Source organism: Macrotis lagotis, chromosome 2 (assembly GCF_037893015.1).
Source record: "Macrotis lagotis isolate mMagLag1 chromosome 2, bilby.v1.9.chrom.fasta, whole genome shotgun sequence".
NCBI lineage: Eukaryota > Metazoa > Chordata > Mammalia > Peramelemorphia > Peramelidae > Macrotis > Macrotis lagotis.
This window is the reverse complement of record NC_133659.1, coordinates 292,490,931-292,517,661: the sequence shown is the minus strand read 5'-3', so window position 1 is coordinate 292,517,661 and position 26,731 is coordinate 292,490,931. Positions and strand designations below refer to the sequence as shown.

The window sequence follows — 26,731 nt, the reverse complement described above, 5'->3', positions numbered from 1 at the left end:
AAACAAGGGAAGTTGTTGCCTTTAAATTTAATTATATTGAGTATCTCTTCCTTCCTTGCTACAAAAGATTTAAAACAGCTCTTCACTAATGCTGACTCCTTTACCTTTTCTCTTGACCCCATTCCTATTGGCTTCCTTCAAGGTTTTCCTGCAATACTTCAAGTACACATTTATTTTATACATCTCCCTCTTTTATTTTGAATATCTCCCCACCATGGTACCTTGCCATCTGTTTTCAAACATGTTCAGTTCTTCCTAATGCTTAAAAAAAGAATACAAAATACTTAATCTTATCTTTACCCAGACTCTTTAACTACTATTCCATATCCTGTTTGCCCTTCATTGCACATTTCTTGAAAAAGTTGTCTACTTCAAATATCTGTACTTCCTAATTGCCCATTATAAGCTAAATTTATTAGCATGCCCTCTATCGCAATCTTGCTCTAGAGAAATACTGTATTCAGTCACCAAATCCAATGACTTTCTTTAAAAATAAAAGAAAATAGCTTTCCCCTTCTTAATCAGTGAGTAACTAAAATTGTTTAGCACTATGTCCTTGATCACTACTCAACCTCTTTAGTTTGTTATTCCACAAGATTCTCTCCTTGGCCCACTTTTCTTCTCCCTTCATGTTCAGTCAACTGCTTATTATTCTGTAAAGGAAAGAACTTTTTCTTTCAGTTTTGTCTCTATCCTCAGTAGTGGCACATGATAGGCATTTAATGATTGACTTGATTGACTTTCATCTCAATGCAAATGATTTTGCAACCTCTATCTATAAGTCACAAATTTGCTTCTGAGCTCAAGGCTCAACCTGTAATTATCTAAGGGGAAATTCTACTTGAATGTCTTTCAGTGTATCCAACCCAGTTCCATTAGCCTCAAATCCAACACATCTAAACATCAACATATGCAATAAGATAAAAAAGAACAAAATGAATTTGAATATTATTAAATAATAAAGACGAGTCTTGGTCCAACTGAAAATTTGAAAGAATAAATTTCTCTAATTTAGAAATGTAGGGAACTATGGATATGAAATTACGTGCTTAGAAAAAATGTTTCTGTTGGTTTTGCTAAATTATTTTTCTTCTCTTAAAAATGTTTGCTATAAGGAACAGATAACTGTGAAGGGAAGGAAAGTTATTATTCATATATATGTATAAATATATACATATATGTGTACACACATATAAGTATGTATACACAAATATAGAGAGACATATTTATAGACAAATAGATGTTTGTATAGATATATAGAGACATGTAGATATATATTTAAAATATATATATATATCAATAAAGAGCCTAAAAATTATATTCTTAGATCCTTGCAGCCCTCATGAAGAATATTTTCTTTCAGTCTCAGTACATAATAAGTTATCTATTTTTTTCTTCAAATGATACATAGAAATCTACTTCCTTTAAATCTAGGTCACATATTAGGCTACACTTACCCAGTATTCTCTTTCCTAACTACTCAGTGCTTGAGAAGGACATGGCCACTTTTACTCAAGCTTCCCTTCACCTCTCGATCATCAATTAGTCCTTTGTTGTTAACGGTCAAATTCAGTTCCCCTCTTTGCTTCTGCTATCTCTATGAGTGAAGAAATTATCATCAAGGCAATTCTACAGTTCATCAGTACTCTGCTTTCATCTGAATTGCCACTCCTGAAGATGCTTAGCTGTCTGAACTCCTCTGTAACTATTCACTCAACTATCTCTGTGACTGTCTTATGATCCAGATTAGGAAATGAGTGTTTATATCCTCTCTCTCTGGCCATGTAGCCTATTCAATACCTTTTAGCCTGATTCATTTATTCTCTATCCATTTCTCTCCTCAGATTTAGAGATTCCAGTGCAATTTTATATTGTTTGGATATACAGATATACTCCTCTATATTTTATGAGGCTTGTTTTTAAAACTCAAGAATCTTTGCCTTGCAAAAACCTAAAAAAAATAAAATAAAATAAATAAAACTCAAGACTCTCTCTCTCTCCATATACATTCATATATATGTATATTTCACATCTACTACCATATTCTACCAATCTTCCATTCTTCATGATATATTTACCTATTTATGCTAAAAATGTGAAATGCACTTTGTGTTCATTACTTTCTCTGTTTACTACCAAATGGGATTTTAAGTATTATTCCAAAGCATTTTTCTATTATTATTTCTCCCTAAAGCTATTCCTTTTTCAAATAATTTTCTGTCATTCCTATTTTTTTAGGTTTTTTCAAGGCAAATGGGGTTAAGTAGCTTGCCCAAGGCCACACAGCTACGCAATTATTAAGTGTCTGAGTCTGGATTTGAACTCAGATACTCCTAACTCCGGGGTCGGTGTTCTAGCCACTGCGCCACCTAGTTGCCCCTGTCATTCCTATTTTGTAATTTTATTTATTTAGTATATTCAATACCATCTCAGACTCAGGTATTTTCCAGTATCCTTATTGTTATCTTAATGTTTTGTTATTATATTTGTGTACACAGACACATAAACGCATGTGTGTGAATTTAGATAAATATATATGTGTTTATATATGAATGGGAGGGGGTATATGTGTGCATGTACAAACATAAGTATTTCCCAAGCATATAGCTTGACTTGTAGCTTGTTTGATCATGAGAAAAAAAAAGCCATTATCATTCTCCCCCCAATATCTTGGCACCAGAAGAATTGTATAGCACCCATTAAGGAATGCCTCTCAGTGACCATTGTAGACCCCTTGCCTGAATTTAAACAGACTGATTTGAAACAATAGAAGAAGGAATGAGTTTGTCAGCTAAGTCTCAGGATGTTTTTTAGTATTTCTGCCTTTATTTATTCTTTTCTTTCTCTTTTTAATCTATTCCAGCTGAAAACACAAAGGGAACTTTCCATTTTCCTATCTAAATATATTAGCCATGTTGGGGGAAAAAAAGGAAAAAGAAAAAGGTCACCATGTTTTTGTTTTTTGTTTTTGGTAACTATTATAAAAAAGTTTTATCTAAATTGTTCACTTTCAGCCTTCCATATCTCTTTTTATTTAGCAAGAAAATATATTCATCTTTCAAAACTGTAACAGTATAAAAAATTAGAGTCAAATAAAAAAACAGAATTAAGAATTAGAATTTTGAAAATACTAATTGCTTTTTAATCTCAAATTGAAGTTCTTATGTTACTATATAATGTTACATTTATATCATGATTTTAGATTTTACAAAGCTCTTTTCTCTCTCTCTCTCTCTCTCTCTCTCTCTCTCTCTCTCTCTCTTTGTTTTTTTTTTGGCAAGGCAGTGAGTTTAAGTGACTTGCCCAAGGTCACACACAACTAGCTTATTCAGTGTCTGAGGCTGAATTTGAACTCAGATCCTCCTGACTCCAGGGATGATGCTCTAGCCACTGCACCACCTAGCTACCCCACAAATTTCTTTTCTCAAAAGCACCAGATGAAGTGGACAGAGGAATCCATTTAAAAAAAAAGATGAAACAAACATTCAGATATAGTAAGCAATGTTCCTATGATAAAACCACAGGTATTTATGAGAATCAATAGCCATATCAACAGCTCCCAACTCCAAGGTTAGAATTCTTTCCATTACACTATTGTAACCCTTTCCATATAAAGTTGACAATTAAAATTACACCAAGAGCTATCTTATAACTTGCTCATATCAGCTTGTGAGAGCTGACTGTTAAATTTGGAAATCAGTAAAATTACAAATCAGCATTTGATTTGTTTATTGGTTGTCTAGATTTAAAAAAGTGATGGAAAAAATATCAGTGATACAGATTAAATTTAAATTTATGTTTTTATAAATACACATATATGTTTACATATATAAACAAAGACATGAATTATATGCATATATAGAAGTATTTATGTATATGCATATATCCATATGTGAATATGAATGTATAGGTAAATTTTTCATTGTGTATGTATGTGTATATTTGTACACTGATACCAGCACAATACTAACTGTTCCTCTCAAAAATATGTATAAATATGATTTCAAAATGTACTATCAACCCATTTCCTCTGTAGGTTCATATATTTTAAAGTAATATGAGAATGATAATTTGATACAGTAACCATTATATGTTGATCAAGAAAAGCTTTCAATGTGTCACAGATTTATTTTTATCCTTTTTTATTACTCAAATATAAACTCTGAATTCCTACAGTGGAATGGATCTCTTCCCCCTCCCCTCCCTTTTAGCTTTTATTTAAAATGATTACCAGAGAAATTTGCAGTTTTAATTTAGCAGTACTGAGGAAGATGTATGTGAAATAACTGTTTTTGTCTCAAAAGTGAAAATGACTCAAGAAAATCCAGAAGTACTCCTAAATTTGAGTCAGTGTATAGACTTTTAAGTTTCATTGAAACAAACCTACTGTCTTTGGGGAAAACAGCTTTCCTTCTAGTTTGCTAACTGATCAGTGCCATGTCATATTTCCTGACACAGAGTTCCATGATTCTTAAACATAAATGATACTACATCTACCATGATGAAGTATTCCATATTCCTTGGAGATGTCATCATCATCTATGCACAAAGAGGTAACAAAATTGGTTAGGACTCAAATGATACTTGACAGCAAATATGTGAAACAAGCCAGTCACATGAGGGCCATAATGCCCAATTGATGTCAGATTAAAATGTAATTGGGAAATATTTAACAAAAGAAATAAAAATTCAATAAAATATAAATAACATGACAGTTTAAAACAAAGGTGATATATGACCCAATAGAACTCAATCCCAAAGGGACTTCAAGGGCTGTCTACTCTACCCCAATCCTATTTTACAGGAAATAAGACTAAGGCATAGAAAGATTAACTGTATAATTGATAGCCATCTCTGGGGGAAGGTGGAAGAAAAAAGAAATTTACATAATAACTTTATTATAAATGTAATAATAAGTAGTACATAATAGATTTGTAGTTTCATATAAGATCACACACATATTTATATATATATATTTATATATATATATATATATATATATATATATATATATATATATATATATATATATATATATATGTTATAGAAGATTAACTGACTTATCCAAGGTCAAATTGGGAGTAAGTGGTAGAGCCAGGATTTACCTGTCTCCAAATGCAATCCCCTTTCCATGCTTTCATGGTATAGTAGAAAGATGATAACCATTGGAATCCAAGGATTTTAGTTTCAAGCTCCCTGAAGTCACTTCCTCCTTATATGTGGCCTTTGTTTAGTCTCTCAACGGTTGCAAATCTGTGTCCTTATTTATGAATTGTGGGGGCTGAACCATACAATTCTATCATACTCTCTATGTTTCACCAATGCCATGTTATAGGTGACTTTTATATCCCAGCCCAAGTGTCTTAATTCTCTGACAGCTTCCCAATTAGGGATATTTTGGTTTCTGCTGACAGCAGTCAAATTCCGTGAAGTGAATTGTTTCTTAAAAGCCCAGTTCCTGAGCACTCTATTCACTCTAGACAAAGCTGATTTCTTAATCCAACCATTCAGGGTCTCCCAAAGAATCTGTTTCACAATTGGTCCATGGGACGGACCATCTTTCGTTCTTCTCTAAAACCACAATCTAGGATGATTAGGAGTCAAAACACTATTGATCCTTCTTCATTTGAGCATTGTATGATTAAAATTAATTAAAATACACACACACACACACACACACACACACACACACACACACACATAAACATATACTTCTGAGAATTGACCTCCCCATAACTATTGTACTTACCAGATATCTCCTCTAGGCACTGTTTGGCAGTCTTACTATATGATAAATCCATTTTAGTAGGACTGGTGCAGGATTCCACGGGAGGTATAGAGGTACCTTCATTTTCGGTGTGTGTTCTGAAAATAAGCAAGAAGACCAGTTAGGTTCCCTAATTGGCATTGGCAACAGATGAGAATTTGCTTTCTCTCACAAGAAGTCAATACCTAAAACTACTCCACCAGAGTAAAGAGGTCCTTTATAGCCAGGACCTTGTGGTGAAGGAGTCCTCTTTAGAGAATCTGAACTCTTTCCATATTAACAGTGAAATATCTGAGAAGACTAAGAGAGTTCTTACTTTATAAACACTAAGAGTTCAAGAAGTTAGCATGTTTATCTCCAAAGGGCTAGTAAATGCAGCATCTCTAGGATATTTATCACTTTCAAAGCTCTGACAGAAGAAATTAATAAACAAAGAGTTAGAATTCTTCTCAGCTATTGTTTGAGAAAAAAACAGCCAAATAGAGGATGCTACTGTATGGTTTGTTAAAAGCATTTTGTAAAAATACTTTCCAACAAGACAAATAGAAGTCATGAGACTCCCCATAAAAGTTCTTTTTCTTTGTAAAAAGCAGATCCTATTATGGAATTCAACGTTTCGTGTCTCATTGCTGTGTTTGTAACTTTTTTTTTAGTTTTTTTTTTTTTTTGCAAGGCAAACGGGGTTAAGTGGCTTGCCCAAGGCCACATAGCTAGGTAATTATTAAGTGTCTGAGACAGGATTTGAACCCAGGTACTTCTGACTCCAGGGTCGGTGCTTTATCCACTACACCACCTAGCTGCCCCTTGTTTGTAACTTTTCTTTATTTTTAATCTGGTGGATTTCTCCAGCCATGGGTTATAGAAAAGGAAGAAGAAGATTATGATCCAAAACAGATATCTCCTCAGATGAGTATTTATTATGTGTAATTTTTGAAATGGAGTTATAAATAAATCCAGCGTGTGAATTAAATAAACATTGTCCCTATCCTGAAACCACAGAAGACAGCTATGATGTATTTGATACCAGGGGCATAATAAAAAGCAAAATCACTCATAAATGGCCATCCTTACAACTCCTCTTTTCTCACTCTGTGCTTTATAGTTGCAAGGCTCATATGTCTGACACAGAAAAAAATCACTCCAGGCCATGCACTGCATCCTTTTTTTTATATTCTCACCCTGACTCATATATTGCTGTGGTGGGGAGCACAAGAACCCTTCAAGCATACAATTCTCTGCAGAATCTCTCTAACTGAACACTTTAAATAATCTACTCCAATATTATGGGCTTATTGATTTGGAGCTGTGAGAAATCTTAGATCTTCATACCTCCCTTGTTTTACAGGGGGGGAGAAGATTGATATAGAGAGGTTAAGTAACATGTCCAAAGTCATTCCGGCAGCAAATACCAAAGTCTGGTTCCTCTGACTACAAAGTAAGCCATCTCTGAATTTTACCAAAATGCCTCTCATTTTATCACTAGTTTGAAACTCAAAGATTGCTTTCTGACTTTCCTATCAATTTAATTTTTTCCTTTTCATTTGCTTTATGTACTCTTTTATTGGTCTTGCTGTTTTCGAAGGTTAAAAATATGTCAAATGACAGTATAAATATGATTTTTTTCTATTTTATCCACAACTTGAAATATGAATCTCATCTAACAAAAAAGAGTGACAATATAGTCCAACATTATAATCTAATCCAATTCATGAAAAGGAAAGTGCTAGAACCTATAGGCTCCATACAAATCAGAAATCGAGGGGGCTTTTGGGTGCCACAGTGGATAACATACAAGCCCTGGAGTCAAATTTGACCTCAGACATTTAATAATTATTTTACTGTGTGACCTTGGGCAAGTCACTTAACCTTGCTGTCTTGCAAAAATAAAACAAAGAAAGAAGAGAAAAAAAGGGAAGGAAGAAAACAGCTCTTGTCCTCAAGAAGCCTATTTTCCTAAGGATACCAAATACTTTGTGGCAAATCCTAGTTTTTCTCTGTTCTATTTTATAAAATGAATTAAAGACTGAAGGAATTTTCAGAAAGGTAGTAGAGTTCAAGAACAATTGAACATTCTTACATTGATTGGGGATGAATTTGTTACAAAATCAAGACTCAGATTTCCAATGATATTGACATAGCTTTGTCTTCAAGAATAGATAAGAAACTGCATCTTGTTTCTTCTTTTACAAAGGGAGTGAATTAGAGAATGGGAGTATACATTATACAATCAGATCCAACTAAATTTCTATTGAAGTCTTTATTGTTCTTTTATTTTTGTCTTTTGTTATACAGGTTGACTTTCTAGGGAGGATAGTAAGGAAGGGATACATCAAGAAATGAAGATGATATAAAACTATAAGAGGAAAATTTAGAGAAGAGGGATAAGGAAATGGGAAGGAAAGAAGGGAAGATGAAAAGAAGAAAAGGAGGAAAGAAAGAAGAGAGGAGAAAAGAATGAAAAAGGAAGGAAACAAAAGAGGGAGAAAGAGAAAGGGGAAAAGGGGAGAGAATACACACTATGTTTCAACTAATGTTTTAAAAAATTCATTTCTATTTGAAGCATTGAACCAGGTTTTAAATATACATATATATATGTATTATACATTATCTCTCTATATAGAATATCTCTATCTCTAACTCTATATCTAACTCTATATCTAACTCTATATCTATATCTATAAAGATAGAGAAATTAAGGTCTCTTTTCTCAAGGAACTGAGTGTAAATGAATTGATAAATATTTTTCAAATAGTAGTCTCCATGTTAAATTCTGGGGATACCAAAAGAGGCAAAAAGAAGACTTTGTCCTTAAGGAGTTCATGATCTAATGGGGGAGACAACATGCTGCTGTCTGGTCATGTCCTACTCTTAATGCCCCATTGGAGAATTTTCTTGGCAGAGATACTGGAGTGCTTTGCCATTTCCTTCTCTGGGTCATTTTATAGCTGAGGAAACTGAGGCAAACGGTTAAGTGACTTGTCCAGAGTCACACAGTTAGTAAGTGACTGAGGCCATATTTTCTCCAAATAAGTAATATCACATTTAGGAAGAGAGAATATACATATACATATATATATATGTATGTTCATATATAATATCTAGATATAAATGACTACTGAGAATTCTCAGTGAATAAATTCCCTTTATATGTACAGGTCAGATAAACTTTCAATCTTACATAGGTGTGATATGTTCTTATTTACAATTTATTGGATGGGGAGTATCACTATAGTAGTATCACTATATCATTATCACTATAGTAGTATCACTATATCACTACAGTAGTATCACTATATCATTCTTTCCACTTCTCCATACCCCCAATGTGACTTTGTAATCAACACAACTCTTGTTTTCTGAATAATCTCTAGACTTAAAGGAAATGGCAAAATCTTTTCATTTAACCAAATATGTATGTATGTATATATATATATATATATATATATATATATATATATATATACATAAACTCAATGCTTCTACTTCAGGAATACTTAAAACTTTAAGGATTTAGATTCCCTAAGCTTCAACAGTCAGCTAATCTCAGACCTGGAAAGATGGTCTTTTAATTCCCCTGGCTTCCTACAAGACTTCTCTCAAATATCATTTTCTACAGGAGGCCTTTCCTTGTCCTCTCAATTGCTAATGTTTTACCCTCTATTAACTTCCATGTACTTTGTGTCTATCTTGAGTGTACCTCATTATTTTCATGTTTATCTTGCCTTTTTTTAATGTGTGTGTTACATGAAAGCAGAGGTTAACTGGTTTGGCCTTTCTTTGCATCCTCACTATTGAGTGAAGTATTTAGAATAAAATAACACTTTTAATAAATGCTTGGTGACTGATAATCAACTAAAAGAAAATTACAATGGACTATCAAGGTCCTAGGTCAGTCTATCAGTCAATAAAGATTTATAAGCTCTTTCCGTGCACAAGTCACTGTACTAAGTCCTAAAGATACAAAGAACAGCAAAAGACAGTCTCTGCCCTTGAGGTGATCAAGTTTAACACTGTCAGACATTTGCTTTGTTCTTGAAAAATTAATCTTTCTATATTTAAATCTTGATGTGCAACAAGAACCTTCTTTCCAGAATAATAGTTGGATAAAAATTTTAGCTTTGGATACTTTATCTAGAAATATAACAGCTGGATAGCAATTACACAACGAAATACATAGTCCCTTTATACTGTCTTTCAGAAATCAGGTGAAAATCAAAAAGAGCTGGTCTCCAAAGCCAAGAATACCCAAGTTCAAATCTTGCCCTAGATATGAATACATGGAAGGAGATTTCTGAAGTGAAAATGCTAGAATGAGAAAAAGAGCTTAGATCAAAAAGTAGAAAACTTCACTCATATAACCATTTCCCTTATAAATTCGAATGGAGAAAACAGAATTCAGTGACTCAAGGAGATAATTAGAAATAACAATAAATATCAAAAGATAGAACAATGGGAACAAATTAAGATGTCTGCTATCAAAAACAACATGAAAAATGGGTCAAAGGAGAGATGATTTAAGAATTACAAGACTCTGAAAACCAGAAACATTAAAAACTCTAAATATTTTTGGTTGAGAAATCGTAAATGAAAATTACTCAGATCTAGAAGAACAAAAGAGTGAATTGAAAATGGAATCTTTTAGTCACTTCCTAATGTATGTATGCATATATAAACTCCCTAAAATATCGTAGCCAAAAATTAGAGCTTTGAAGTCAAAGAAACGATACTGCAAGTGTTCAAAGACAGTTTGAGAACCGAGGATCACAGTTCATATTATACCAGGCAGAACAGAAACTGCTATTAAAAGGAGACAATTTTAAATATGATGTACTTTTTTTTAGCCAAGCTATTCATAAGAGATTTTTATTTTCAGATTTTTTTTTCTGTTCTTTATTACAAATGGAAATATCTGTCCATGTTTAGGTTCACAATAACAAAAAATGGAAAATATAAAGAAAAAGAAAAAAAATAAAAGTGCAATCACCAATTGCACTCCCCCCATATACACTCTATCAAGATTTTAAAAGCAAAACAAATCTTAAACTACTGAATTTTTACTGGAATATCTTAAATTTAGGGTAAGCTAAATGTTAGTGAATCTTGTAGATTAGGTTCTAAAAGGAATTGCTTTGAGGTTGGTATAGTAACTTGGACCGTAAGATCATTCTCACTCACAGATGAGATTATTAGTGTTAGATGAGACTAAGTACATCTAACATGGCTTGGGAAAAAGCTGTAGAATAGGTTTAAAAAAATATCATGGGACCTTTCTTTAATGCTCATTTTGTCATTTACTCTTATGATTCTGTGTGTGTGTGTGTGTGTGTGTGTGTGTGTGTGTGTGTGTGTGTATAAAATGGGCAGTGGAGGTGAATTAGATATTGTCTACAATACTTTCTAGACTATCTTTTTTGCTTGCTTCTTTGATCTGATGACATGAACCCCATTTGCCAATGACCAAGGAGCCCATTTCCATCACTCAAGGAAGGAAATACAGAGGAATTAGATAGAATCAACCTACAATGAAGCCTATAACTTGTCTGATGAAACCTACTTTCAATCAACTTCCTGATCTAAGTCCTGAAAGATAACTTACTCTGCAAAGTCTCACTGTTAACAGACAGTCAATTGTATTCTACACCCCAGCTCCCTTCCTAGTATTTTCTCTGTCTTCCATCTAAAAATACTGCTGTGCAAGGGTGTTTTAACTGCCTCAGGATACACAGTCATATTTCAGAAATGCAATAGCAGTCAAGTTCCATCCTATGGCAAGAATTCAATAATGCTTCAGTTTTTGCTGATGTTCCATCCTGTTCCAGTCTACATTAAGCCACAATTGCAGTTGAATCTCTTCACAATAACCAGAGGGCTTACAGAAACCTTATCTGCATGATTGTATTAGGCTATACATTTTAGAATTTCTGCATCTACCACTCCGCTGCTCATTCTCCAAGAGAAAAAGCCAGATGTAAGCCAGGGCTAGCAGTCCAAGCATATTGTAAGTTATTATTTGATTATGTTTGCCTTTTTTTCCCTTAGGATTGAATATTCAAATGTGAATTTTCCCCAAGTACTATTGACAATTGACTTTCTAGAGAGAAGGCTCTCTAGGAGCAGGCTGTTCAAACAGCATACTCTTTGGGGAATTGGTGATGCCTCTCATCTGAAGTAAGCTGTTCTGGGATGGCAAGATGAAAGGCGTGAAACTCAGATGGGTCTTGACCTACTTGTTATAATTAGACTAGTGTTTCTGGTACATGAGAGAATCACAGTACTTTAAACATGAAGGGATCCCCTAGTCCACCACTGAATCCTATTCACAACCTACCTAAATGATCACTCAACAAAAACATGAAGAATATTAGGTGTTTATTTCATATCCTTTTATATATACATCTATATGGGTCCAAGGGATGGGATCTTTGGAGGTTCAATCCCTCACTTTACATCTGAAGAAAATGAAGTCCAGTGAGAGAAAAATAAACTTCCTAAAACAGAATTTGAACCCAGGTTTTCAAAAGTCATGGCTTCTATTACTAATTATTGCATCCCCCAATGTATATAGTGAGTTCCTTATGGGAGAAGCTATTTCATTTGTGTCTTTTTACCTGGGCATAACTGGGCAGCTAGGTAGTTAAAAAGTTCAGTTAGTCCTGAATTGAAATCTGGCCTCAGACACAAGTTGAGTGATCCTAGGCAAGTCACTCAACCCTGTTTGCCTTCCTTTCTCATAGGTAAAATGAGCTGTGGAAAGAAATGGCAAAATCACTCCAGTCTTCACATGAGTCACAAAGAGTCATATGACTGACAATCAATAAAAAAAAAATCCCCAGCTTTGGGTCTGACTGTATAGTAGAGGACTATTGCAAGCCCTATATATTGGGGAAGATAGAACACTAAGTGGACAAAGTTCTGGGCTTGGAATCAGGAAGAACTACCATCGAAACCAGCTAGAATTACTAGCTATGTGATACTGGGGAAATCACTTAACCTCTGTTTGCCTTAATCCACTAGAGAAGGAAATGGAAAACCATTATCTTTGGCAAGAAAACCCCATAGATAGCAAAGTGAACAATCACAAATGCTTGGATAACATAAGCAACAACACAAATGCATGCCTTCGGGGCGGCTAGCTGGCAGAGTGGATAGAATTCCTGGACTCAGGAAGACCCAAGTTCAAATATGCCCTTAGATTCTTACTGGTTGGGTGACCCTAAATAAGTCATTAAATAAGTTAAGATAGCAATAGTGCCTATCTTTCAGGGTTGTTCTGAGGATCAAATGTGATAAAAATTGTAAAATATTTAGTAGAGTACTATATAAATGTTAGCTACTATTATTTGCTATTATTCTTGGTTGATTCCCAGTATCGGGAAATTTATTAATCCAATCCTCTACCCCCATGACTCATCCCAATTCAATTCATTCATATACTTCTACTGCTGTAATTGGTAAGAAAATTGTGTGCGTGTGTGTGTGTCTATGTGTGTGTGTTAAACCAGATTCTATGAGCATTATCTCATTATCTGCATAAAAATGACCTAATTATATTATTGAATAATATGTTAAAATGACTTAAGATAACTTTCAGGACTAAATTTTCAGGGGCTTATGCTTGGAACCTACTGGTAAATTCTACCTGAGACTGGGAAGGTCCAGCATGTCTTTTCCACTCTGCCACTGTGTCTATTGAGTAACATTGGGAGAAAGAAGACCAGATCACAATTTAGCACCGAAATATACCTAAATGGTCATAGATATGCCAGGAAGAAGGAAAGTCATATGCCAGGTATAGGAAATTGTTGGGAAATCAAACTCCCATTACTATTACAAGTTCATTTTTTTCTGCTGTCTATGACCAGAAAGTTGCCTACCACACTAAAATGTTTAAGCTTCCTTAATCAAAGTCTTGTCAGTAAATGAATCTAATTCTTTCTATATCAGAGACTAGCTCTCTAACCATTCTACCCTACTGCCAAAGGCATTCTGGAACTCCCATCATTCATAGGAATGAAATTCTTTTAGATTTTAAGAATCTACCTTTTTGGTATTTTGTAAGGATCTGATGCTTGACAAAACCAATTGTATTTAGCTGGAAAGAGTCAGTCTGACAAAGAAGAATTCGTGCTTCTATGTACATATGTATTATATATATATATATATATGTATGTATGGATTGTGTTTATACATATACAAGCATCAAATGATGTATTGGTAGGTATATTTACACACTCACATGTGTTATATTCAATAAAGAGTTATTCTGGGAGGTAACTAAGGAAATAATCAGAGTGATAGGAGGATTTGGCTCATACAAGAATTTTTTGAATCAATGAGATCAGAGATGCCATATACATATGTCTCTTACCCCATTACATTGTATTTAATACATACAATGTATGTATTCAATTAAATTAATATGTAATTAACATACATTTTATATATGAATTTTCATTATGTAGCATAATGTATAAAGGGCTTTCAATAAAATAATAAAATGGCACAAGGAGAGAATGATGAGCTTGGCATTCAGAAGCCTTTGTTCAACTGAACAAGCATTTAGCCCAACTGGGTGCTATACAGTGGGTAGAGTACTGGTCCTTGAATCAGGAGCACTTAAATCTGGCCTCAGCAAATGATTATTTAAATTAGCCTTGAGAGATGGAGCAGGGATCAGAGTGTCGAATCTGAAGTAAGGAAGAGCTAAATTCAAATGTGATCTCAGACACATACTAGATATGTGACCCTAGTTAAGTCACTTCACCCTGCTTGCCTCAGTTTCCTCATGTGTAAAATGAAGTGGAGAGGAAATAGCAAATCACTATAATATCCTTGCCTAAAAAATCCAAGATGGCATCATGAAAAGCTGGGTACCATTGAAATGATTAACAACAACAAAGTAGAGATGTCAATGGTATCTACCTCCTAATACAATAATATAATTGTTCTGAGGTTCAAATGAGATAATATCGGTAGACTTTAGCACAGTGCTTAGCTGTGGTGGTGGTCATGGGTGGTGCTTGATAAAAGTATGTTTCCTTCCTTCCTTCATCAAATAAATGTCTAAGGTTATAACTTCCAGCCACATTGCAGATCTATATCAGTAGAGACAGTTTTCATACTAAGAATTCTCCACAAAGATGGAAATAATAGGTTCAGACCAAAGAGAATTAATAACTTAAAAGCATTTCTGTAGGTAAAGAGGTTTACGAGTGTATACCATAATATCCATGTCTAAACTCATCCTTGTCACCACTTTTCCATTTACAAGTCTTATACTCATGTTGAAAAATTCATAGAACAAGTAGAAAGGGCTAGTCTGTAGATTTTTAATGTTCTGCAGCATCAGCTCAGAAGTCTGAGCTATAATTTGTAGGAGCTTGAAAAGTTTTCTATATTGGTTTATTTCTGAATTCATCACAGATGAGGTCAAAGATAGACAAAGACTTTTGCCACTTGTGATAAAATAAATTTTGCCCACATGATGGTTTCCTCTCTGACAATTATATCAACTGAAAGCATATTCAAAAGCTAACCATCACTTTTATGGATCAGTGCCCTAAATTTGCATGGGTTGGACATTTTATGAAGAGAACAAGAACAGGAGAAACTGATGAGCATAAGCAACTCACAAAGGAACTCAATGTGCTGACTGGACAAATGTTATCTTTTCTCCTTGAATTTATACTTCTCAAAAGTTAATTTATGTTATTCTGAAATGACTGATGTTTGTAAAGGGCATATTTAAACTCAGTAAGTACAAAGGAGATTTTATATATTATATATATATATATATATATATATAAAATATTAGTGTGTATATAAACTATTCAAAAAGCATTGCTATTCCATTTATTTTAGAAGAAATATTTGTAGCCTCCCAATGCTGAATTCTTTTCTCTTGTCTACATAGACTCAACTCAATGAGACTTGAATTCCTACATCCACACACACACACACACACACACACACACACACACACACATATCCACACACACATATTACATACATAGTTGTTATTGGTCTCACATGCAAACTTTCTGTATCTCAATTCCTTATATACAAAAATTATCATGTAGGTCCGGACTTCTTATATTGTACTAGTAAAAAGAATTCCCATCCAATGTTCACAAAAATGGAAGATTCCCCTTCATAGCAATCCATCACTTGACCAATGAGACAATAACAAAGTACAAGGCTCTGAGATGCCTATTTTAGAGTACCATTTTGAATTATGATTTTCACCATGATGCCATTTATAACATAAAAATATAGTGCTTCATGCAGTTGCCATTTTTATAATTGCTAACTTTAATTGTGTGTGTGTGTGTGTGTGTGTGTTTGTGTCTTTATACTAAGACATGTATAAGTTAACCATGGTGGCTAACTGGTGTAGTGAACAGAATGTAGAGAGTCAGGAAGACTTGAGTTAAAATTTTAATCCCCTTAATAATTACATGATACTGGAGTCATTTAACCCTCCTTCCTTCAGTTTCCACATTTGTAAAATGCAGATATCAGGAGGACCTACTTCATAGAATTACCATGAGAATCAAAAACAGGTTATACACACACACACACACATACACACACATGTGTGTGTGTCTCACTTTGTCAACCTTACTGTCACTGTTATTGAATAATATATAAATATATAAAAAATATATAAATCCCTGTCTAACTCTTGGTGATCCAGTTTTGGACTTTCTTGGCAAAGATGCTAGAGTGCTTTCCCTTTCCAACTTTAGTTCATTTTATAGATGAGGAAACTGAAGCAAAGAGATTTAAGTGACTTGAGCAAGGTCACACAGCTAGTCTGAGGGTAGATCTAAATTCACAAAAATGAGTCATCCTGACTTCAGGACCTTTTCATTGTTCCACCTAGCTACCTGCTGCTAACCTTAAAGCACTGTAAAAATTCTAGTAATGGGGGCAGCTAGGTGGTGCAGTGGATAGAGCACCTGACGTCCTGGTGTCAGGAGGACCTGAGTTCCAATCCTTAAATTAAAAAAAAATTCTAGTAAAAAAACACACAATAACAACAACAACAATGGCCAATATTTACAGAGCAATTACTTTGTATCAAGCACTATGGTAGGTTCTTTTTTTATTTCATTTATTTAAGGCAATAAAGGTTAAGTGACTTGCCCAAGGTCACACAGCTAGGCAATTATTAAGTGTCTGAGGCTAAATTTGAACTCAGGTCCTCCTGATTCCAGGGCCAGTTCTCTATTCACTGCACCACCTAGCTGTCCCTATGATAAGTTCTTTATAATTATAATAATTATAATTATTTTATAATTTCTTTATATAAGTTCATATAATTTCTTTATATAAATTCTTTATAATTATTATCACTGGGAGGTAGATGCTATTTATTATCTTCATTATGAGGAAACTGAGGCAAATGGAGATTGAGTGAACAACTTATAGTAGTGAATGCCTGAGTTCATATTTTAACTCATCTTTATGATGACGATTATTAGTCCATAGAAGAAATTAAAGAACAAAAAGCTTACCTATAAATGAAAGGAGCAACTGTGGCAGTGTTTGGGTGACTGTATTGCTGCTGGGGTAGCTGGACGGTGCCATTGCCGGCATTCTGCCCTCCACTTGACATGGCACAGGAACCAGAGGCGATAACTTGGCTAGACTCCTTTCCTTCCAGAGCAGCCAGAGAATTAGAGGTACTGCTGGCCTTTTCAGTCATCTGAGATTTGGATGCTGATTGGGACTGGTTGCCCTTGGTAGTCCGAAATTTCTCAGACTCCTTACTTCCTGTACTGCCTGGTGAAATGCTTTGTTTTGCAGTGGGCACCTTGGATCCTGGTTTTGGAATCCCACTTGAAGATGGTATTAAGCTTTCCTTCTTGGCTGCTGCAGTCTTGCTTCCCTTTGGAATCAAACTTGCAATTTTGGAAGTCTTCTTCACCGTGGGTTCGGTGACCTGCTCTTTCTCTTCCTTGACTGGCTTTTCAGTGCAAACTTTATTTTTGTCCCTGTTCTTTTCCTCCTTATCCTTTGGTAGCAAAGATTTTTTATTGCTCAGATTTTTGCTTCCAGCTTTTGGAGGGGCCAGTTTCGGCGACACTTTGGGACTGCTGCTGGTTGACCCACAGCTATTCAGTCCACTGTTAAAGCCATCCATCTCACCACACTCAGAAAAAGTATCATCATCTCGCCCTCCTTCATTGGACACTGGATTGGGAGTCTGTGGGGGTCGCAAAGCAGTGCGAGCATTTACCAACTTGAATTTCTCCAACATGGATTTCTGTCCAGATGAAGGGGGTTTGACCCCTTCTGTGAGAGGAGGTTTCAACCTTTCTGAGGATGGTGTTGGAGAGGTGGCAGGGCTGGATTGCTTCACAGACAACATGGTAGAGGTGGCACTGTGCTTAACGTTCATGGATTTGCTGCGCCAAGGCTTGCTGGTACTGGGAGAAGGGATGGCAGAGACTGGCTGCTGCCCCGTGCTGGTGGGATGCTGCATGTTGCCATTCACACCTGAAGATGGTTGAGGTCCTTTGGAGGAATCTGCCCATTGAAATGAAACAACAGTACAAAGGAGTCAATTTAATTTATACCATGGCCAGTTTCCATTCCCAAGTGGAATGCTGAACACTGACATCAGTGATGTATTGGTACTTTTAAAATTTTCAATCAGTCACATAGAGTATACTTACACTTCATTGTCTGGGGCCATAATAAGGATGAAAGAATAGAGATCTGGCCTCAGGGTTAAGACAAGTTTAAGATCTATCATTGATTCCTAATAGATGTATGACCCTAGGTGAGTCACGACTACTGTATGCCCTGGGCAATTCTCTAAGAAGATAAAAAAAAATTGATAGGAACCAAGGATTTGGGAAGATCCAAAGTTTCCCCTTTTTCTCATGTCCTGATTTCAAAAGTTTAGCCTCTTAAAGAATATTTCTGTTAGTGAGATTGGATTTACATAATTAAAAATCTTGCCCTGATCCCACTCAAGTGTGAAAGTTATGGTGTTCTACAGACATTTGGATGGGGATATATTCTTTGACTAGATAGCCCAAGGCTGGGGGTGGTCCTTAGGGCAGTCTCTCTTTGACATGATGCTACTCTCATTGTAATATTCATTACCTCATTAGTTGTTAACCAATCAGAGCTGATTACTACCCTTGAGAATACCCCTCTCCCAAAGGGCATACAAACTGTGAGCAGACCACCAGGACTGCCTGGTCCTCAATAAAATATTAATAAAATAATCAAATTACCTAGAAATTACATCTCTCAAAATTTTTAAAAGCCACAAAATAAATTACAATCAAAGGTAGTTCATTTATCAGGTAGTCCCCTAGACAAATGAAATGATAGGCACCAGATCCTATCCCTATTTCAAAAAGGATTACCCCCTTAGATTTTTTTCCTTGAACATATTTTAAATTTCCATTAATAAAGTAATAAATAAATCCCAAATTTTTTTTTAAAAAATCAATTTAGTGAATCACTTATTGGAGAACTAAATAACAGCTTCTCAGAAGAAAAAAATAAACTATGCTAAATATTACATGGAAGCTCCTTGAGATAAGAAATTGTGTCTTTCTCCTTCCATGTTTTCCCAATGCCTAATATATAGTTTTGCAAACAGAAGATGTTTTATTAATGAAAATCAAAATTAACATCTCACTGAAGATAAAAGAACTAAGGCCAAAATGATTCCGTTATCAGGTTATAAATATTCAAAATTCATGATTTAACTTCTTATTTCTTTTTTCCTTGCCTTTATAAAAAAAACCACAGGGTGCAAGCAAATCCATTAGTTTGACTAAAGCATTACATTCAATTGAAAAATCAAGTTAGCTCTTGACTCCCCACAGAAAATAAATTCTCTTCATACAAAGAATGGTGTTTGTAATAAACTGGTACTTTCTGAATCTCTCTTAGCTCAGACACTGTTGACTCATAGATTCAGACATTAAAAGTATATTAGCGGTTATCAAATCCAACACTTTCATTTTGCAGATGAGGAAATTGAGTCTCAGAGATGTTAAATGAATTGATTAGGATCATAGAGACATTAAGTATCTAATCAGAATTTGAACTCTAACCATTATTGTATTTCATGATTTTCATCATCATATGACTTTTCTATCTTTGATAGCGAGTCATGTTTGAGAATAAACATAACCACAATAATAAGTCAAATTCTCACGATCAGCAGGGTCTTTCTCTGCAGGATGATGGTAAACAAGCTACTGCCACAAAGATGAAAAATTCAAACCAACTGTGCCTGCTATGTACAAAACATTATTGCAACTTGCCAGGGACATAAATATAAATGAAAAATAGTCACTCCCTGTAATGGGGAGAAATTTCACATATGGAGATGAATATATACCTGATACTTTATGAAGGATGAACACGAATACCTAGGAAGGTGAGGAAAGACTTCAGGAAGCTAGGTATTCTAAGAGGCAGAGGTAGAGTGGGAGAACATTCAGGATTGAAGGAATGCTTGTCCAAACCTCAAACACAGGAAATGGACCATGAAGAAAGAGAAAAGTGACTAGCCAAATCTGGCTGGGAGGAAAAAAAAGTTGTGTAAATGTAAATAATGCGCAATAAGACAAGAAAGAGAAGATGAGGCCAGAAACAATTTTCCTTGTAATACCTGGGGAATGGCAGTAAATGTTGCTCTCCTGATAGTAGATAATTATGATGATAACGTAACATTTTAGCTGTGCATAGAACTTCTCTTGTGTTTTCTTCTCAGTAATTCCAATTAAATAATAAATGATGGACAATAAATTAGAAAAACATTTTATGCCCAAGAGAATTACTTTAACTTTCCTCCATTTTTTTCAGTTGAGGAAACTGAGACACAGAGCATATTGTGATAAGGTAATGGAGTTCTAGGAGATAATTACAATGTCTATCATTGTAGTCTTTAGTAAACTAGGTCAGAAATGCTAATAATACTTTCCTGAAATCTCTTGAATTCTCCATACTTGTGTGACCTTGGTGCAGTCACAGCCTCCTTGAGGCTTAATTTCCTTATTTGTAAAATGTGATAGTTGGATGAGAGGACCTCTTTCTTCCAGATTTAAATCTGTGCCCCAATAAGAGATGTGTATGTGGATATCCATATCCATATCTATATCTATCTACATCCAAATCTATATATCTGTATATAGATAGATATCTATCTATAAATCTATAGCTTTATTTCTATCTATTTATACAAATAAATCTATCTATATATCTATATCTCTATATATATATCTCTATATCTAGCAATCTCTACATCTATATCTATATGTATGCAGGCATGTGTGTTTATATGTGTATGTGTGCAGGTGTATAATTAAAGTATATTTATATTTGTATATAAATATATTTGTATTGTATATAATATATACAATATATTTGTGTATTTGTAAATATATGTATATTTAAAGATGTAATTATGTACACATGTACATATAATCATGTAGACATAAGTGCATTCACCTGTATATTTTATCTATATCTAGATGTTTTGGCATATAAAGGCATATAAACAAATATGTACATATATTTACACACATGTATATACTCACACATACACAGGACCCTGGATTTAATTATGTACAAGAGAGATTAGAGTACCACTAGTCCATGTAAGGAATAACATGACTGTGGTTTTTATAGAGTCAAAGATTTCTGAAAACTCCTTGTAAATCTGGTCTAGTTCACTGAGGTGCTGGGCAAATAATCAGGCATTGGAATTTACTTCCTACTTCTTTATTTACCTTGTGACATATTTGTTCTGTGACTGGTTTCTTCAGAAAAAAAAAAGTGGAAAAATTTTCATAGAACCAGGATCTGAAACTCAGGAGTTTGCCAGGATCCTTTACTCTTCCACTATCAAATATCTGCCTTTCTGGACTTTCTGGTTACGAATGCTCTCTCCCTCTGGAAATTAATTTATGTGTAATTCTCTATTTTCATCTTGAGCTAGAATGTAGAGTTCCAAAAGGGAGAGACCATTTCCTTTTTTGTTTTTGAATTTCCAGCACCTGATGATGTCCTCTACATAAAATGTTCTCAGAGAAAATATGGTTTTATGTTTTTTAGATATAATGAAAAGAGATGAAAACTGAAGTACTCAATTTTCAATCTGAATTTAATTTGCCCTATCTTAATTATGCCTTATTAGGGATGGGGCATTGTGTTAGCCATTGGGGATTCAAAGAAAAGGGCTCTTTAAGGATCCTTCAGAGAACATGGATACTGGAAGTACATAAAAAATAAACACGAAATGATTGAGTGGGAACACTAACAATCAAATTACTCTCCATGCTGCTGTGTTGGTAGTTGTAAATATCCAGTCCTTTTTATTGTTCAATTGGATTTGTGGACAAATGTATATGTTATTTAACCCTTATAAGAAATGGACATCGAGGGTCATTTGAATGCCTTAGGATTACCTCCTATGATTTACATTGAAAACATATTTATCATAGAACTGCTATAATCTGGACACAAAAGAACAGAAATGAGAAACTTAGTAGGAAAAGCAAGTTAATGACTCATAGAGAATTCACTTTGTATTCTCTACCTTCTTAACTAATTTAAGTTGATAAAGTGGTTAAATGTATAATCTTATCCTCATCATGAAAGGCAGTATTGCATAATGGATAGAGTACTGGACTGGGAGTCAGGAAGACCTACGTTCATTCATTTGTCACCATAAGACCGTGGGCAAATCTCTCCATTTCTTTATGTCTCCATTTTCTCATTTATAAAACAAGGGGATTGTACTTGATGATCTCTAAGATAGTACAGTGGATACAGCACCAGGTCCTAGAGTCAAGAACACTCTTCTTTCTGAATTCAAATCTGACCTCAATTACCACCTGTATGATCCTGAGCAAGTCATTTAAACCTGGTTGCCTCAGTTTTCTCATGTGTAAAACGAGCAGAGAAAGAAATGGCAAACTACATTTTGCTCTCAAGGGTTACATGGAAATACTCATTTTATACCATGCTGGAGTAGTATGAATCAGATCCTTGAGAATAATTCTACTGAGCAGAAAAAAATACAACAATTAGTTCTGTAGTCAAAGGATGGGTCCAAATATTACCTTTGATAAATAGCACATATAACCTTGGCTAAGTCAATGGTCTCTTGGGACTTTCCTACCTCAAAATTTATAAACCTCCTTCCTCCTTCATCAAACAATGAAATCCTTTAATACTTCTGAATATATAATGCTGTTTCTCCGTAAAATATCCCTATTTCTAATCTGCCATTTTACTTGGCCTCTCTCATCAGTGTTGACCTCCTGTATTTGAGTTGTGTGTGTGGTGTGTGTGTGTTTAAGTTTCTTGACTATAATCAACTCTATCCCGGAAGGATAGTTAGAACAAAGAATCATTACAAATCAGAACATGAAAAGATTCTATCTTTGAATCCTCTTGTTTGGCATTTAAATTAATTGGTGACTTGGAGAGATGATGTGCTTTATCCTGGGTCCCTCCTAACTTAAGTAGGAGAATCAGTATCTTAAACCAGCTCCTTTAATTTTGGCTATTATTTATTCTCAAAAATATCCCAGCACAAGGGGCGGCTAGGTGGCACAGTGGATAGAGCACTGGCCCTGGAGTCAGGAGTACCTGAGTTCAAATCCAACCTCAGATGTTTAATAATTACCTAGCTGAGTGGCCTTGGGCAAGCCACTTAACCCCATTGCCTAGCAAAAACTTAACAAAAGAAAAAAGTCTAAAATAATATGTTATTTTGGGGCAGCTAGGTGGCACAGTGGATAGAGCACCAGCCCTGGAGTCAGGAGTACTTGAGTTCAAATCCAGCTTCAGACACTTAATAATTACCTAGCTGTGTGGCCTTGGGCAGGCCACTTAACCCCATTGCCTTGCAAAAACTTAAAAAAATATATCCCAGCATCATGAGCATGATATATGACATGTGTGTGTGTGTGTGTGTGTGTGCATGCGCGCGTGTGTGGCTAGAGGCAAAGTGGATAAGGTGTTTTACTCAGAGGGAGGAAAACCTGAATTCAAATCTTGTCTCTGAAACTAGATATGGAATCCTGGACAAATAACAACCATTTTCAGCCTCAATCCATGTATCCATAAATATATTCAATCAGTACAGTACTAGTTTTGGAGTCAAAGGACTGTCTCCATTGCTCATTTTTTGTGAAACCTTGAGAAAGTTGTTTGGACTTGAGGGGCCCAGTTTCTCCTCTAAAATTGGGTGTTGGACTAGATGTTCCTTCAAGGTCATATCTAGTTCAAAATCAGAGAAGCTATGATTCTGCTTTCAAGGAGTTATTATAATGTAATTGTAGAGAAAATATGCATCTCTAAGAAGTCATCAGTAATACAAAGTGGTCCCTGCCAAGTAAGCAGCATAGAGAGAAGTGTTATAAATATTCAGAGAGAACGATGTACTTTTCCAGGACTGAGAGAGTATAGGGAGAAGGAAGAACGTGAAGACAGGAGGTGAAGAAAGAAAATAGATAGGAGGGGCAAGGGCATTCCAAAAGCAAAAGTACAGAGGATTGATGCATATTAAAAATATAATAAACATAATGATAATAAATAATATTAATAAATAAGTAATAAATAATATAATAGTATTGATATTAATAAATAATGTTCATTAAGAGACAGGTTCTATGCTAAGCACTTCACAAATATTATCTCATTTGATTCTCACAAAAACTCGGGGGGGGTTGTATCATTTTTATGCCCATTTTATAAAAGGAGAAATGAGGGAAAACAGAAGTTATATGACCATCTCCAGTATCACACATTCCTAATAAGTATCTGAGGCTGTATATGAACTCAGATTTTCCTCAATCTGTGATCAATGCTCTGCCCACTGTGCCACCTAGCTGACTCTCTACATCCATTATTTTTAGGCAGCCTGTCCATTGATAAAAAACAATATGATAGTTGCAGAGGTTTGAATTAATATGATATTAAAAAGTGGGAAGAAGGACTAGACATGTACTATTAATTCATACCTCTATAGGTAAAAGCTATTTTTGTTGGAATACCAAGAATGCCCCAAGAAACAGTGGAAGAGAGCTGGTCTGGACGTCAAGCTGATTTAAGTCAAGGCCTGTCTAACAAATCCAGACTACATGAATGTAGGTGAGTCCTTGAATTTCTTACTGCCTTCTCTAATATTAAAGTTCAAACTATAAGAAAATGTAATTGGAACAAAAAATGGACTCTTTACTCTTCTGCATATCCCCTCCATATCCAAATTTTCTCAAGAGTCAACTATTCTGTTTCCACAACCCCTTTTATAATCACTCCTCTTTTTCTTTTTCTTTTTTTTTAGGTTTTTGCAAGGCAATGGGGTTAAGTGGCTTGCCAAAGGCCACACAGCTAGGCAATTATCAAGTGTCTGAGACCAGATTTGAACCCAGGTACTCCTGACACCAGGGCTGGTGCTTTATCTACTGCGCCACCTAGCCGCCCCTCATCTTTTTCTTCTTATAGAGTCTTCACCCTTGCTCAAGTTTTTAATACCTTCTTTGTGGAATTCAAGGCAACATATTACAATTTTTTGTTTTTATTTGGTGTTTTCAGTCATATCTGACACTTTGTTAGTCGTTGAGGTTTTCTTCTCCAGTTCATTTCACAGAAGGGGAAACTGAGGCAAACAGGATTCAGTGACTTACTCAGAATCGCATAGCTGGTAGTTGTCTGGAGATAAATCTAAACTCACAAAGGTAAGTCTTTCTTAATTCAGGCAAAGTGCTCTGTCTACATGCCACCAAGCTGCTCAAAACAATTTTAAAAAGATATTATATTTAAAATTACAATACTTGGGTACAAATCTTAACCCTTCTGCTCATTCCCAGTGTGACTTTGAGCAAAATCATCATATGTTTCTAGACTTTTAGTTTCCTCATGTAGAAGGAAGCCATCAGACTAGATGAACTTTGAGGTCATTTCTAATGTAAAATCTGGGATCACAAGACCTCTGACTATTGTGAGAGGAGGTCTTATGATCATAGATTTTATGTTGGAAAGAACCTCAAAGTGAAAAAATGCTAATTGGTCTCCTGGCTTCCAAATACTCTCCTCTTCATCCTATTTTCTATACACCTGCAAAACTGATAATGCCAAAGTATAGATGCCAGTCCTCTACTCAAGAAACTTGGTTTTGTTCCCAGATATGGAGGGGGGGGAATCCAAATAACCTTCTGGAAGCCTTCATTCCCTGCTCCTTCTCATGACTTTCTTTTTCCTAGGTTATTCTAGGCACTACAATGAGGGGAATAAAGGGATGCCTTCAATGAAGGAGTAATGCAGAACAGAGATGTTTTGCCAAGAGAGGAGAATGGTTATTAGAGAGGCAGGATATTGGAGGAAATTTAGAATATGAGAGAAATTTTGGCAATTCTGAGCAAAGAAATGAAACTAAAAGACCCTCATGTAATCAACCTGAAATCCTAAGAGGTTCCAATGAATGGAATACTAGGTTTGGGATCAGGAAACCCTGAGTTTGAATCCTGCCTCAGACACTAGTTTTGTGTTCTTTGCCAATTCACTTAATCTGTTTTAGGTTGTTTTATCAACCATAAAAGGAGAGGATTGGACTCACCCTCTGAGGTCCCTTCTATCTCTACACTGATGATTCTATAATCCAATCAGCTTTATTGCCTATTGAATGACTCTCAAACAAATGCATAGGCATACTCCAATGTTTTGAGTCTATCTGTAGACTGCTGCAGAGATCATTGATTTTTTGGTAATACAGCACAACAAGATTGCATTTGCAAAATCCGTGTCTTTTTTGAGTTTGAATAATAAAAGTTAGATAGCAAAAGCAACTGAAGTAGCTATAGAGTGGAAATAAGCCACAAATTTTGGTACACCAGCCATGTTATATATTCATTCAATCGTGTTTCTAGCAATAATTCTAACTCTCTGACTCCACACACTCACACACACATACAT

At 35.0% G+C, this 26,731-nt stretch overlaps 1 protein-coding gene across 8 annotated transcripts in view; it reads right to left on the bottom strand.

Annotated features, from left to right (window-relative positions):
• Nucleotides 1-26,731, bottom strand: part of NAV3 (neuron navigator 3) — a 1,126,484-nt gene that overhangs the window by 223,074 nt on the left and 876,679 nt on the right. For all 8 annotated transcript variants that reach the window (XM_074226484.1, XM_074226477.1, XM_074226479.1 and 5 more), the window contains 2 exons: nt 17,287-18,301; nt 5,750-5,865 (listed from right to left, as the gene is read on the bottom strand). In XM_074226484.1, coding sequence (XP_074082585.1) covers nt 5,750-5,865; nt 17,287-18,301 — 1,131 coding nt within the window. The remainder of the gene's footprint in view (nt 1-5,749; nt 5,866-17,286; nt 18,302-26,731) is intronic.